The sequence below is a fragment of the Vombatus ursinus genome, unplaced genomic scaffold, assembly GCF_900497805.2.
Source record: "Vombatus ursinus unplaced genomic scaffold, bare-nosed wombat genome assembly UNPS02011613.1, whole genome shotgun sequence".
Classification (NCBI taxonomy): domain Eukaryota; kingdom Metazoa; phylum Chordata; class Mammalia; order Diprotodontia; family Vombatidae; genus Vombatus; species Vombatus ursinus.
Window position 1 is genome coordinate 4,217,401 of NW_020951391.1, and position 16,921 is coordinate 4,234,321.

Sequence of the window (16,921 nt, forward strand, 5' to 3'; positions counted from 1 at the left end):
GTTCAAATCTGGCCTCAGACACTTACTAGCTATGTGATCCTGAGCAAGTTACTTAACCTTGTTTGCCTCAGTTTCCTCATCTATAAAATGATCTGGAGAAAGAAATGGCATACTACTCCAGTATCTTTGCTGAGAAAAGCCCAAATGGGGTCATGAAGAATCAGGCATGACTGAAAATAACTGAACAACAACAACAATATGAAAATCATGGGTTAGAAGGAGGGGAAAGATAGCAAAATATAGTAAAGGATAAGAATTTGTCAGTAGCAATCATAGAGTTGGTATACTATGCTTTTTGTTGATAAAAAGAATATAAATTGCCATAATTAAAAAAAATCCTAATCAGTTCAATTCAGTTCACTGAGGATTTACTGTCTCCTTATTCTGTACAAGGCATTGTGTAAAGTGCTCAGGGATGCTTAGGGGAAAAAAAACATAGCCTGAGCTCCCATGAATCTTACTGTCCAATGAGAGAGAGAGAGAGAGAGAGAGAGTGTGTGTGTGTGTGTGTGTGTGTGTGTATGTTTGTGTGTCTGTGTGTCTGTGGAGGTGGGGCAGGACAAGGCATGCACAAGTCATTATGAGTCAAACAGAGGTACAAAGACTCATTAATGATATATTAAATGAATGAAAAACATTTATTAAATTCTTACTTTGTGCTAAACACTGTGCTAGACATTAGTACTAGGGATGCAAAAAGAGAAAGGAAACAGGGTCCCAAGTATCTCACACTCTATTTTGGGGGAGTCAGTACATATAGAAGGGTTTGGCTGCTAGAAGGATAGATGGGAGGACCTGGAAGTCTTGAGGATGTGCACAGGGCTGGTGGTAAGGTCTAAGGATCCTTAGGGTATACCAGCAAATGAAGTGTCTGCTGGGCAAAATGGCTTAGTTAGATGGTAAGGCCAGACATACCTTTGGTCATGGTGACAGTGTTGATGGTAAGGCCTCTTTGGTGGTCCTCTTTCTTTTAGAAGGATTATCACTGGAGACTCCCAGCTCATCTATGCAGTATCAACAGCCATATCCACTCTGCAGCAGTGGGGTAGGGGACCTGTAGGGTCCTAGCCTACCACCCCTGGCAAATACAGAATATACCTGAGGATCCAAGTAGAGCTGGTATTTTGAATTCCCTCCTATGGAAGTCAAAGGATTAGGAGGAGAAATTGTCCATTTTTCTCTTCTGCCTTATGATCTCTAAATCTGTTCTTCACCCCCATCTTGGCCTCCATTCCCTCCACCCCTGAATTATTTCCCTGGCCATCACCCCTACACTGGCTACACTCTCCTCCCTTCCCTGCCTCAAACTTCCCTGTCATGCTATTGGTGAATGAATCACCCTCTCTCTTACCTTCAGTGTCTGCCTATTTATTGGCTCCTTTTGGGCTTCCTGCAAACATGTCCATTTCACCCCCATCCTTAAGCAGGCCTCACTTGACCATCCCATCGCTGCTGCTTATCATCCTATATCTCTCCTCCCCTTTGTGGCTAAACCCCTTGAGAAAGCCATCTATACTACATGCCTCCACTTCCTTATCTCATATTCTTCTGAATGTTCCTCCTGAATGTGGCAACAGAAGGGGTGCCCTGCTGGCAGCCTTTCTTGCTGGATGCCTATCTACTAATGTACACAGAGATGATCCTTCTCCTTCAGTCAGCCTACTGTCGTGAAAGCAAGACTGACCTTGCAGTAACAAGTCCTAGGCTCACTCCCTAACTTTCTCAAACATTTTTCCCAACTTCACTGCCTAGTTTTGTGACTATTTGTGTCTCTTGCCACATTTATTACCTGGAATTATTCAACTAGTTGATCATAGTGCAGTCTCTTCTCAACTTAAATGTTCCCCTATTTCTTGAATATAAAATTCATGTGTATAAGTGTCAGAGTTAGAGTGAAAGCACTTTGAAATTATTCTCACCAGATCAGCATTACCTTACAAAGAAGTAAGTATCCTTCCCTTTTTTTCTTCCCTTCTCCAGTGCGGAAAATATTAAGAAGAATGTTTATTTGAAGGAGGATTTGTTTGGTACAGCAGAGGAGTACTCTGACTTTGGATTCAGAGAATCTCCTTCAAATCAAGCCTTTTTCACTTAGTATGATTTTGGATAATCACAATACGTAACATTCATATGTATATATTTGTATGCTTTAAATATTGCAAGGTACTTTCCATATGTTATCTTATTTGATCTTTATAAAAACCTTGGGAGGTAGGTGCTATTATTTTCCCCATTTTATAGATGAGGAAACTGAGGGAAGTTAAATGACTTGCCCAAGGTCACAGCTAGTGAGTGTCTGAGGTTGGATTTGAACTCAGGTCTTCCTGACTTCAAGTCCAACATTTTACCCATTACGCTACCTAGCTACAAAGCTTCACTTCACCTTTCTGGGCCTCAATTTTTTCATCTGTAAAATAAAAGCAGAGGACTAGATGATCTTTAGGCTCCCTTCCAGTTCTAAATCTTTGATCTCATTAGCTATTTAATTATTAAATATTTAATTAGTCACATTAATTACTAACAATAATTAGTGTTGGTTGCTGGTCATCTGCCTCTTCTAAAACAAATTCAACAGAAATTCAATCAGTCCGGAACACCAACAATCAAGTCACTTGATTTTAAACTTGTAATTCTCATATGATGGCTACAAGCGTTGAGATATGTGGGGATAGCAGTTGAATATACTTTTCTTGATTTAAGTAGTTATGCTGAAGGAGAATGTTCAGGGAAAAGAAAGAAGTAAAGAAAAATGATGGGAGACAGGAAGATGGGATATGAGATGGTGGAGAAGATGCAATAAACCTTGTAGGAATTGTTTTTAAGAACTTGTTTCTGGAATACTTAACTTGGAATAGTAGTAAAACAGCAGAAGCATAAATTGGCTGAAGGGCCGCTAGATGGTACAGTGGATAGAGCACTGGACTTGAAATCAGGAAGACTCCTCTTCATGAATTCAATCTGGCCTCAGGCACTGACTGGTTGTGTGAAGCTGGGCAGGTCTCTTAACTCTGTATGCCTCAGCTTCCTCAGCTGTGAAATGAGCTGGAGAAGAAAATGGTAAACCACCCCAACATCTTTGCCATGAAAACCCCAAATGGGGTTACAGAGAGTTGGACGTGACTGAAAAAAGACTGAATTGGCTAAGTCAAAAGATCCCAGAAATGACATATTTACCTCATCCCAAAACAGTCAACTTCTCCACCACATACCCATGCCAGTCTTTTCATGAGCACAAAGAAGGACAGGGAACTCACTCCTGCCTGTTTCTATTTTTGGACAGTTCCAATTGTTACAAAGCTTTTCCTTAACTTGAATTGAAAACTGCCTCTTATAACCTCTACCTACTTCCTTTTAGTTCTGACCGAGTAGAACCAGATGAATCTTTATTCCCCATGACAACCCCTCAGAGACGTGGACAGTTTTATATCCCACAGCCAAGGATACTCATTTCTAAGGCTAAACATTCCCCATTCCTTCAACTAATTGGTATTAAGATCAGCCTGTAAAAACTTTAAAAAAAATCATTTTGTTATATGGAAGATGTGCTCAACATCTCCAGGCACCTGATTTTAGGGTATTCATTGTGAGTTGAAATGACTGTGTTAATCACAATTAGTCGTTCTTAATGGAACATATTTGTGACTTTATACATTAAAAACAATGTTTTTTCCTATGAAAATTCTTCTACATATAGCATATCCATAGTCATGGGTAAGGGGAAAAAAAGGATATTTACTTAAAATTTAGTTGATTTGGTCATGGGGGTTGTGGTTATCATTTTTTAAAACTTTTTTATGTAGTGCCAAAAAGTCAAAAATTTTCTTAGACATTTTTGTGCTTTTTTACACATTGGATATCAAAACTTTTGAATACTATGAAGAAAAAAAAAATAAACCTTTCATTACTGAGGTTAACAATTCTACCCACACATTTTATAAAAAATCTGGCTTATGTCATTTGGAAACAGAAATTTTGATTTAGCACCCAAAAAAGGGGGAAAAAATCAATTAGAAAACACATTGCTGAAAAAGTTTACTAAAAAAAAGGGCTACATTTTTATTCTAAAGGATAGCATGTCCTTTGTTGACTGCCTGCTTCTTTTATAGACATACTAATTGAAATTAATACAGTGGTTTCTTCCCTGTTCTAAACAAAACCTTCTTTCGACCCTTCTGTCCCATTTAGCTGCAGTGTTATCTCTCACTTCTCTTTTACTTCCAAACTATTTTAAAAAGTTTTCCACACATCATAGCTACACTTCCTCACCATCTAGTTCCTCCTTGATCCCTTGCAATTTGGATTCAGTCCCCACTGCCCTACTGATGTCTGTACTCTCAAATATCACCAATAACTTCCTTATTATCTGTTGACCACTTTGACTCTTTTCTACCTTGAAGATATCACACCCTCCTGTTTCTCTTCTTCCTTCTCTTTCACTGGTCTTATTTCCCAATCCCTAAATGTTGACATTCTTCAGTGTTTTGCCTTTTCTCTCTCTATATTCTCTCTCTTGTGAAGTCCCCTCCTTCTTATGATTTAGATTTAAATATCTGTGCCTATCCTCCCAGCTCCTCGGAGAGAAATCTAGAATCGGGGATGAAGGCCAGTGTGAAGAGAAGAACTCTAATGTGATTTGAAGATTAAAATTTTCCACTTGGGAGAGAGTATGGGAAAGCCAAGCCATCTTGATGAGTTTTAAGTATGAGCCCTGTGTTTGAAACTTTAATTATGTCTCCTTAATCGTAAAACATTCTTATTGGAGGCTTTGAGCCTATCACCTTGATAGAACTATCTTTGTCCTTTTGATGTAATCTCAATACATTGAGGAAGACTGATTAAGTTATGACAAATGGAGATGAACAGATTGGACCAGATTATTGTATATTTGAGTCCCAAAGGCTTATAAAAGGGAGCAGACACACCTGCCAGAGTCAGTTACAGAGAAAGTTGAGATGGTAGAATGCATAAATGTAAGAAAACAAAACAAGACATCATATTTTAATTAATTTAAATCATTTTGATTTAATTACAAATGTGGAAAAAACCCCCAACATTCTTAGCTCCAGGCCTTACAAAACCAATCATATTCTCAGTTTACTGGCTGTAGTTTGCTGGTCCACAATGTAGGGCATGGATTCCTACTTTTTGGGGGTTTTCTTGCTTTCACTGAAGTTTCTGCCCAGACACACTAGCAGTGAATTGACTGTCCTAACTCCCACATTCTGCTTCCTAAGCAGGCACTAAATATGAGCAAGTGATCACAACTCTAGAGATGGGTATCTATGCATGATGCCTATGATTTCTGCCTCTAATGTGTTAAGCTTCCCTGTGGCAATCACTTAGATGAGAATGGTGCTGGCTAGATAAATGGGCTGTCAGTAATATGCTGGCCTTTCACCTCAGAGACCTAATTTAAAATCTAAACAAAGCTACATTAAAAAATCATTAGTCGTACAAGATGTCATAGGAACTAATATCGATTTATTCCAGGAAAGTGTTTATGGACATAAAGTTGTTGTGTGTTATACAAACATCCATCATTAGTAATCACTTTCTGAGGATGACAGAGTTAAAGCTGGGTTGTCTAAAATGTTGCCAGCAGGAAAATACTAGTATAACCCAGGCTTCTCTGGGCATGCCCAATGAAGCATTTGTGATAATGTCCCCTTCTCTCCTCCCTTCTCTTCCACTCTCCCACTCCCTAAATGTCTCTTAATAAAAACAAAACAAAAGAACAAAAGCAAATAAAACAAAACAAAACAAAACAAAAAAAACCTCTTCAATTTAATAACCTGGGTAGACAACCGAATGGAATTGACTATTTTGGGAAAGGATCCCTTCTTGCCCTAAATCTATGACACTTGTCCTTCTCTGGTGAGTCTGATTGGTTCCCTAGGCTTTAATATGATAGGCAGGGAGATGCTAATTCTCTAGGAAGCTGATAATTTTTTTTAATTAATTAATTTATTTTGAGTTTTCAACAATCACTTCCATAAGCTTTTGAGTTTTAAATTTTCTCCCCCTCCCTTTACTCCTTCCTCCTCAAGACAGCTTGCAATCTGATATAGGCTCTACATTTACATTCTTATTAAACATATTTTCACATTAGTCATGTTGTAAAGAAGTATTAGAACCAATAGGAGGAACCACAAGAAAGAAGAAGCAAAACAAAACAGAAGAAAAAAAGAGCAAATAGGGGCAGCTAGGTGGCACAGTGGATAGAGCACCAGCCCCGAAGTCAGGAGGACTTGAGTTCAAATCCAACCTCAGACCAAACACTTGACACTTACTAGCTGTGTGACCCTGGGCAAGTCACTTAAACCCAATTGCCTTAAAAAAAAAAGGCAAATAGTATGCTTCGATCTGCATTCAGACTCCATAGTTCCTTCTTTGGATCTGGATAGCATTTTCCATTATTAGACTTTTGGAGATGTCTTAGATCTTTGCATTGCTGAGAAGAGTTAAGTCTATCAAAGTTAGTCATCGTACAATGTGGCTGTTACTGTGTCCAATGTTCTGCTGGTTTTGCTCACTTCACTCAGCATCAGTACATACAAGTCTTTCCAGGTTTTTCTGCAGTTCACTTGCTCATCATTTCTTATAGCACAATAGTATTCTATTACAGTCATATACCACAACTTGTTCAGCTCCACTCCCCAATTGATGGACATCCCCTCAATCTCCAATTCTTTGACACCACAGAAAGAGCCGCTATAAATATTTTTGTACATGTGGGTCCTTTTCCCATTTATATGATCTCTTTGGGCTACAACCCTAGAAGTGCTATTGCTGGGTCAAAGGGTATGCACATATTTATAGCCCTTTGGGCATATTTCCAAATTGCTCCCCAAAATGGTTGGATCAGTTCACAACTCCACCAATAATGCATTAGTGTTTCAGTTTTCTCACATCTTCTCCAACATTTATCATTTTCCTGTTTTGTCATGTTGGCCAATTTGATAGTTGTGATATGGTACCTTAGAGTTGTTTTGATTTGCATTTCTCTAATAAATAATGATTTAGAGCATTTTTTCATTTGACTATAGACAGTTTTAATTTCTTCATCTGAAAACTGCCTATTCATATCCTTTGACCTTTTATCAGTTAGGGAATGACCGTATTCTTATAAATTTGATTTAGTTCTGTATGTATTTTAGAAATGAGGCCCTTATCAGAGACACTGGTTATAAAAATTCTTTCCCAGTTTTCTGGGAAGCCGATAATTTTTAGCCTGGAAGATTCTATAAATAGACCATTCTAGAACGGGGTGGTGAGGGGTGGGGTGGTGGTCAGGGAAAGAGTAGGGAGAGGCAAGGGGCAACTATTTGGTAGAGAAAGATCTAGCCCTGAAAAAACCAGAGGTTATCCTCAACCATAACAGTGACAGTAGATAAGGCTGTCAATTATATTGATGGTTGGATACTTGACATTTAATTTAACCAGCCCTTTCAAATTTCTTCTTTTGGAAAAAATATTTTTCATTTGTCGATGTTAATTTTGTTTACCTTACAAGCAACCTAATTGCTGCATGATTCTTTTAATAAGGAACTGAGTGTGTGTGTGTGTGTGTATGGGGGGGGGTGCATTTTAGGGGAAACATTAATTTAAATTTTCAACAATTGCTATTATTCACAGAAAGTCAGCTTCTACCTTTGAGCAGATTATGATAATAATAATAGTTCACATTTATATAGTACTTTAAGAATTGCAAAATTTTTAATATTGTCTTAATTCCCTCAAGAACCTTTCGAGGTTTTTGCTCTTATTATTTCTATTTTGCAAATTAGTAAACTGGGGTTCAGAAAGGTTGTTACTTGCTCAGAGTCACAGCTAGTAAATACCCGAGGCAGGATTTGAACCCAAGTATTCCTGATTCCTAGTTTTGATTTACTACACCATGCTGCCTTCAGATGATTTCTGAATTTCTACCTCTAGGCTTAACTTGATTTCTGAACTCCAGACCCACATCTTCAGTTGCTTATAGTCCATCTCCATCTGGATATCTCACCAGAACCCCAGACCTAACACATCTAAAATTTGTCACATAAGCTTTTCACTCCTGATTTTCCCTCTTTCTGACTTCACTATTTCCAGAAGCTGTGAGGTGACACCATAGTGCCACAATGGGCCTGCAATCAGGAAGAGATGAGTTCAAATGCAGCCTCAGACACTGGGTTTCTGATCCTGGACAAGTCACTTAATCTTTGCCTCACTTTCCTTACCTGTAAAATGTGCTTAATAATGGCAGCCACTTCAGAGGGTTGCTGTGAGGATCAAGTGAGATAACATTTGTAAAGTGCTTAGCACAGTGGCCAGCATATGGTACACAAAATATAAATGCTTTTTCTTCTTCCTCCTCCTCCTCCTGTTCCCTATCTCTGCCAAAGACATAACTATTTCCCATTTGAAACTTTGGGGTTATCTTATTCACAGCTCACAGAAAGGACCCCAGAGATTCTCTAGTCTAATTTCCTCATTTTAAAACTCAAGTGTTCAAATAGTTCTGTGATTTCAAAGGTTTGGGAGTTCCCTCTAAAAATATAGCTGTCAACCATTCCATACCTGCCTATTCCATGCCACTATTTCTGCCTATAATCATATATTTTCCAGGGGTATATGCCTCAAAAAATGTATAATCCAGTCCTATGAGTTGACAGAGACCCAGATACTCTGCATAAAAAATTTTAGGACCTCCTATATTTCAAATTTCAATTCATATTTGAAACTGAGCAGACTGCAGAAAATTTTAGTTTTGGTTCCTAGCCCAGGAGGTGAGCTTACAGTTTAATGCAAATGAGACTGATAAATATCTCTGCACAGTTAGTTTTCTTGTGGGTGTTTTTCTTGGTAAAAGATGGTGAAGTTTAATGTTTGTGTAAGTTTAGGTCCTGGGCCCCACCTAACTCCATTTAGTTAAGAAAGAGGTAGGCTTAAAGCCATCCCCTCTGGGCCTTTGCATTTGGGACTGAGTTCAAGAAAAGCTGGAGAATTGTAGCAGCCTGTAACTGTCCTTTAACCTTCAAATAAAAAAATTAGGGTGAAAGTTAAAAATCAGTTGGCATTACTTTGAAGCTCTTCCCCTCCTCCCCCACCTTTTTTCTGCTGATTGACTAGAAGAATAAAAGACTATTCAAGTTACAACCTTTTAGCCTCCCAAATACATAGCATGACAGTACTTGTTTTGCAGAACCTGAAAAAAAAATCCTAAGTGCTTATTGAAAGTTGAGTTGTTGTTCAGTCGTATCCAATTCTTTGTGACCCCATTTGTGGTTTTCTTGGCAAAGATACTGGAGTGGTTTGCCATTTCCTGATCCTGCTCATTTGACAGATGAGGAAACTGAGGCAAACAGGGTTAAGTGACTTGTCCAGGGTCACACAGCTTACAGTAAGGGTCTGAGGCAGGATTTGAACTCACAAAGATGAGTATTCCTGACTCTAGGTCTGACACTTTATCCACTGCGCCACCTAACTCAAATGGAAAAGTCAAGTACCGCACTATAATTCTGAGTGGCTTCTTAATCAGTGAGGTGTAGTAATTCACCTGATTTTGAAACTGTCCCTATATATTTGGATCCCAAGAACTGGGGCCTATTTGTCTTCCCTCATTTATCTAGTATGACATTTCAGCCTGTTTTGTCATCATTGTGATCACTTATTTGAGTGGCACAAGTTTAAAAAAAAAGAGACCATCTGTTACAGTGATTGAAGTCCATAAATGTGTAATAAATGTCATCTTTATGATGAGATCATGTCTTAGGAGGGAGAAGTCTCACCTTTAAGTGAAAATAGCACTGTGCTGATCCAGCGCCAACAGCAAATATTAGTATTAGGGAAGCACATGTGATGGAAACCATTGTTCCTGCAAATGACAGATTGAACTGAGTTCCCAGGTTGTGTGCATTTAGCAACTGATAATACAAAGAAAAAGAAAAATATTTTTTCTAAGTGTTTTGTCATATGAATAATGGAATGCTTGTGGATCCTATTGTCTTGGACATGACCCTTTATTGGAATTATTTTACAAGCTCAAATTCAGGCCCAGAGACTTTCTCCATATAAATGTTTTAAGTATTACAGCAACACATCCATCACATTTTTTGGTTCAAATTACAAAGATAACCTTAAGATATGGACTTTAGCCTGGGCAATGTGATACATACACAGAAAGGGGTGAACCTCTTTAGTGATGAAATCAGCCAGTGCCCAGGAGGAAAGTAATAGGCAGAAAGGATAGAGTTGATGAAAAAATTGATTCTTTTCCATTAAACTGTACGTGATGTGTTTGTGTGAAGGAGGCATCAGCCAAAGGAGAAATATTTTCTTCAACTAAAAACAGACTGATGGTAGGGGAGGGTAGCAATCTGTATGTAGGTTGTGAGCAGAGATGAATTGCATTTCATTAGTGGTTTAAATAATGAGAAAGTTGTAAAGCATTCCAGTGTGGTCACTCTGGAGATTTCCTGGGATTAGATGTGTCTAAACTTCTAATGTGAATAATAGCTCTGTTTTCTTAAAGCATATTTAAGACTTCGCTCATTCTCAGTTCATTCGTTGAAAGACTTTGTTTTTCTTATTCCAGGCCTACCGAAGATGCAGGTCATTAAGAATTACACTGGAACCCCACAACCTCCACAACACGAAGGACCTCCTTTGCATATCCAGATGGGGGACACAGTGGAGCTTTTGAGAGGAGATGCCCATAGCTTATTTTGGCAGGTACTCTCTGAAGTATGAATTCCTGATCTGGTGGGTGAGTCACACCCACTTGAAAAAACAAGGCTCTCGGTTTCAGAAGCAGCTTGTGTGTGTGTGTGCATTTAACTCTCTGACTGGTGCATAATTCGCAAAAGGTTCTTCTTAGCTAGGTCCAACTGGCAGAGCATCCAATAGCATGGATTGTCAAAAACCTGAACAATATCAATGCCTTTAGTCATATCTACAATTTCAGCAGTGGCGGCAGGGAGTAGAGGCTAGAGTGCTAGGTTTTGAATCAGAAAGACCCCACATCAGGTCTTGCCTCTGAAATATACCTACAGCAAGTCATTTTAACTTCTCAGTGCCCCAAGGCAACTCTAAGACCATAAGTTTCAGAACAATTACAGATCTGCATTGGTTGAGAGATTTTTAAGTCAATGAAATCACAGAACCAGATAAAAAATTAAATTAAATCATGTATCGTGTTACCTGAGAGCATAACCTTCATTTTTGCATACAGGGATTATGGATATGCTAAATGACAAACATTTATTATGCATCTGCTCTGAGTAGGGCACTGTCCTAGGCATTGGGAATATGAAGACAAAAATATATCCTGGACTTTCAATGAGTTCACATACTACTTGTGGAAGACAAAATGTAGGCAAATAAGGAAGTATAAGATATGTAGGAGATATTATACAATAATATAAATTTCAAGAAGGAGAGAAGGCTAATAATTATGATGATCTAATATGCAAGAGAGCAAGTTCAGTTTGGAGAGACTTTCTCATTATCTTGTCATTGTCCCATATCTTGTTATGTTAAGAATTTGAATGTGACCTTCTTGAGGACCAGGACATTCCTCCCCCACCCCCAGCTGCCCTTTGTATCCACAGCACTTAGCACACAGTAGACATATAGTAGAAACTTAATAAATGCTTGATGATGATGATGGTGGTGGTGATAGTCATGGTGATATTTGGGTCAGTGTTTCCCATGCCCATTATCTCTAATTCTCAGAAGGACTTAAAGTCATCCCTGCTGAAATAAATGGAGTATGAAAGGTACAGGAAGTTATGAGACTTTCTGCTGTTGAAACCTCTCTTGATTACAAAGGCTACTTTTGACTTTAGACTATAAACTAGAGTTAGGTTGTAGGGTGTGAAGAGGAGGACAAAGCAAGTTCCTAGACTTATGCATGAGTTAAAGTCTGATAAGGGCAGAGAAGAAAAGGGGTGGATGTTGTCCATTTGTGAATATTTGTAAGGTATAAGGTGACTGCTAAAATGGAGTGGTTTCCATAGCAATCCTGTACCACATGACAGTATCTGCCACTTTGTCACAGAGGATGGCTCTTTGATTGAATGCTCATATCAGATTACAGATTTCAGTGAGTGTAGCTTTTGCATTGTTTTAAAGACAAATGTTCTGATTTGGAAAACATGGAAATATGATCTCCCACTCTGCACCCAGGACGTGTCTATTTTTGGAGTTGCTTCTCTAAAAGCCAGGAGTAGGAGCAATTTTGTATTTATAGGAAATCACAGAGCACTTGGTAATGATATAGGAGGATATTGGTTGGAAGTAGTATTTTCAAAATTGTTTCCTCTTGTTCTTTGGAGTAAATATTGATTTCCATTCAATATAGTTTTAGCTGGTTTATAAAATTAATTAAGCAATCAACAAGCATTTTTAAAATACCTACTATGTGTCAGGCATTTTTCTAGGAGATACAAGTACAAAGAATGCAATAGTCTCTTGTCTCAAGAGGCTAATATTTTAGTGGGGGAGACAAGTACAGATATAAATATATCCAGTATACATATCCATATATAAATATATAATGTTATATATACTATATATTGTATATAGTATTATATATGCATGTGTGTGTGTGTGTACACACATACACACACACACACATGCACACATAAGCTAAATACAAGGTAGTTTGGGAAGCAACATACTACCACTTTGGAGAACTGGGGAAGACTTCATATAGAAGGTAATACTAAAGCTATGTCTAAAAGGAAAAGAGAGACTCTAGGGTTAAAGTAAAGAATGTTTGCATTCCAGGCATGTAGAATATTCAGTGCAAAGACCAGGAGATTGAAGGTAGTGTTTCCTGTGAGAACAGGGTAGTGTGAGTGGATCAAAGAATGTGAGAGGGAGAATAAAGCTTCTTCCCACCTTCCTATTATTTATTTATTTGTACAATTAACTGTTATTATTTCTAATTCTGGTAGATTTATTGCAGTTGTGTTATTAATGAACTAGACAAGAAAAAATTTGGTAAGACATAATCTTTTCCACTTACTCTTATATGCTATCTTCCTCTATTAAAATGTAAAACTCTTGAGGGCAAGAGATTGCTTTGCTTTCCTGCATTTGTATCACTGGGCAGCTAGGTAGTACAGTGGATACGTGCCAGGCCTGGAGTCAGGAACACCTGAGTTCAAATCTGGCCTCAGACACTTACTAGCTGTGTGACCCTGGGTAGCTCACTTAACCCTGTTTGCCTCAGTTTCGTCATCTGTAAAATGAACTGGAGAAGGAAATGGCAAACCCTTCTAGTATCTTTACCAAGTAAACACCAAATGAAGCGTTGGACGTGACTGAAATGACCGAACAACAACATTTGTATCACTAGAGCTAAGCACAATGCCTGGTGCATAGTAAGCAGTTAATAAACATTTCAGCTCTATCCATCATCTATCTGCCTATCTTTCCATCAATCTGTCTTTCATCTGTCTAATTACCTGTCTATCTTATGCATCTGTCTGTCCTTCTCACACTGAAGTATCTCTGAGGTTCTTTCTGTCTGCCTCTCAGATTCTGTGCTTTTGTGATTATGTTGCAAAATACCTAGGGTATTGCCTGATTATTATCATTCCCAAAAGAGGATGGCTCAGGGTAGTCCCTAATGCTGAGATGGTTTGACCTGACTGCTCAATTGAGATAGAAAGATTCCTGAATCTTTCCTTAAGACTTTGGCCCAAACAAATTGATACCGATATGTCTTGGAGCTAAACCTTTCCGGATAAATTGCCTTTCAAGATAAGTCAGATCAGTTAGCATAAATTGAGAAATAATCCTAGCCTTGAAAGCAGAGGACTGAAAACCAAAAACAAAACATTTCTCTGCTAGTGAAGTGATTTAGGTCAGGGTAAAATACTCTAATGAAGCTTCTGATTTCTACACCTTCTAGGCAGTCTTCTACGCTCCCCCCATCCACCCCGCCCCCCAAAAAAAACCACAACAGTCTTGTGTAGCAGTGTAGCAGCAGTTACATTGTCCCATAGCCCATCATGTTTCCCACATGCTGTCTGCCCAAACGATACAAATTATTCTCCTTTCAGCAACTGTCTTTGAATATCTATTAGTGTAATCTGTATCATTATTATAACAACAGTAATTTCTAATGCCATGGGAGTGAGTGGTCCCTGCATCTTCATTATCATTTCTTTCAAACAACTGTGCTGTCAATTGAACTGAGAAAATGCACTCTGTTCAAACTTTGTACTGAAGAAATGAGTTTGGAGAACCTTATCTTTTCCTTTCTGCCTCTCTCTCTCTCTCTCTCTCTCTCTCTCTCTCTCTCTCTCTCTCAACAAAATCATTCTGAAAGAAAATGAATGTAAAATAGGAAATTGCCGGTTTGGGCACTTTGCCAATTGCAGGTGGAAGGCACAGCTTTTACTGGGGATCGCTATCACAGAAACATTCTCTACACGTAATTTTCTGAATCACCAGAAATCTGTTGACTTTAAATTCTTTTTTCCCCCCACAAAATCACAAAATGGAGTTTTGGTACCTGTTTTGTTTGTAACCTGATGAGAAAACTTATATATATATATATATATATATATATATATATATAAAATATATTATAGAAATCAGGGAGGTGAGGTGGGGAGCTAATGTAAAAATTGCACCTGACTTCCCCCACCCCCCAGCCCAACCAAACATATAAACAAACAACAACTTATATAGTCATGGGGTCCTGTTGGTAGCTCAGTGTCTTCTTATACATTTTATTTACTCCAAATACAACACAAAACAAAAAAGATGCTTTGACTGATATAAAAATATGTTTAATATGAATGTATATGTAGAGCCTACATCAGATTGCATGCCATCTTGGGGGGGAGGGAGGGGAAGAAAACTGAAAACTCAAAAGCTTATGGAAGTGAATGTTGAAAACTAAAAATAAATAAATAATAAATAAATTAGAAATTAAAAAAAAGAAAAAACAAATAAGATGCTTTTTGCTTCATGATCAGGCTTTCTTTCCTACCTTTGATTTAAGACGATTGTAAAGTAATGACAATGATGATGATGATGATGATGATGATAGCAGCTCACATTTCTATCATACTTTAATATTTTAAAGCATTTTCCTCAGAAGAGTCTGGTAAAATATCTATAGTTATGTATTGAGTGGGTTAGGGGCACAATGCCCCTGCGATCTAAAAAATCTGTGTAAAATTTTTGGCCCTTGGCTTCATACCAAAGAAGTCTGAATTATTACGGCATTGAAAGATAAAACATATTGCTATTATACAATACTATACATATATTTTATGCGTATCTGAGTTTCTAAACTTTTTCTCTGTCATCTGCTGGCCTTCTCATGTGTTGTCTGTGGCTTCTGAAAAATTTCCAAAAAATTCCCATTTAATTTCTTATGCTGACCCACAGCATATTGAAACTGTGTTGGGGAAAGCTGTGATGTGAAGGGGAAAACTGTTGTATAAAGGATATTACCCTCATTTTGTAAATGAGAGAACCAAGGTTGAGAGAGATTTGGGGACTTTCACGGTTATATAGCTATTAAATAGAATGGTCAGGATTTGAACTCCAAACCATTTATTTTATATCTAATGCTCTTTCCACTATACTACTCTGCCTCTTAATAACTCACATTTTTGTAGCCCTTCAAAGTCTTTTTTTTATTACTATTCTCTTGGAGGCAGCTAGATGGCTCGGTGGATAGAGCACTGGGTTTGGACTCAGGAAGACCTGAGTTCAAATCTGGCCTCAGACACATAGGAGCTATGTGACCCTGGGCAAGTTATTTAATCCTGTTTGCTTCAGTTTCCTTATCTATAACATGGGCTGGAAAAGGAAATGGCAAACCACACTAGTATCTTCACCAAGAAAAACTGAAATGGGTTCACAAAGAGTTGGGCATGACTGAAAATACATATACTTAATATGTGTATATGTATACATACACCGACATATACAATATACATGCATATCTATCTATATAACAATACTATTGCTATTTATATATAGTAGATAATTTCTATATCTATAGATATATCTATATAGTGAGATATGTATCTATTTAGATAATAGATGATTGGTTATATAGATGGATAGTTAGATAGAAATAGATAATTATGATTTTCTATGATGCAAGTCTTAAATATCCTACTATGATGCCACATCCTGGTGTGGTTGTGATTCTGGTTTGTTTAAGGCCATGCCAGTAGAATATAATATGTGACATATTCTCCTAAGACTTTGAGAGCAGTCCTGGCACCAAACTTTCTATAAGAAAGTATGGAGAAACTCATCACTGGAAGGCTGGCCATGATGTGATATGTTCTCCATGGTGACCCATGAAACATATTAAACATATAGAATGGTGTGAATGGGTCTCCCTCTGTGCCAGTGGAGGAAATTCCTATGACAATGAAATCATGGATCCCTTGGAGCAAGCATTGGTAAAAGTAATAAATGGACCAGAAAAATAGGTATAATCCTTTATGTCTAAAAGACAAATTTTTACAAAGCTGATCTTTTCCCAAAGGAGCTGTCTTTGTAACTAACTGTTCTTGCTCTCATTATTTGTAACAATTGCCTCCTACAACTGTCTCTTCAATGAACTGTTCTCACTCATTTATGGAGCATATCCATTGACTGAACAGGAAGGGAGGAAACAAATATTTATTTAATCTATTATGTGCCAGGCACTGTGCTAAGTGCTTTACAGATATTGTCTATTTTGATCCTCAAAACAACCATGGGAAGTAGGTGCTATTACTATTTCAGTTTTACAGTTGAAGAAACTAAGGCAAAAAGAGGTTAAGTAATTTGGCCAGGATCATATAGCTAGGAGGTATCTGAGGTCAAATTTGAACTCAGGTCTTCTTAACTTCGAGCTCAGAGATCTATTTGTTGTGCCAACTAGATGAACAGCTGGAAAACCATC

The 16,921-nt window shown here is 37.8% G+C and overlaps 1 protein-coding gene across 1 annotated transcript in view; it reads left to right on the plus strand.

Moving 5' to 3' along the window:
* Nucleotides 1–16,921, plus strand: part of VAV3 (vav guanine nucleotide exchange factor 3) — a 465,753-nt gene that overhangs the window by 386,064 nt on the left and 62,768 nt on the right. The window contains exon 20 of the mRNA XM_027856780.1: nt 10,580–10,716. Within this exon, the coding sequence (XP_027712581.1) occupies nt 10,580–10,716 (137 nt within the window). The remainder of the gene's footprint in view (nt 1–10,579; nt 10,717–16,921) is intronic.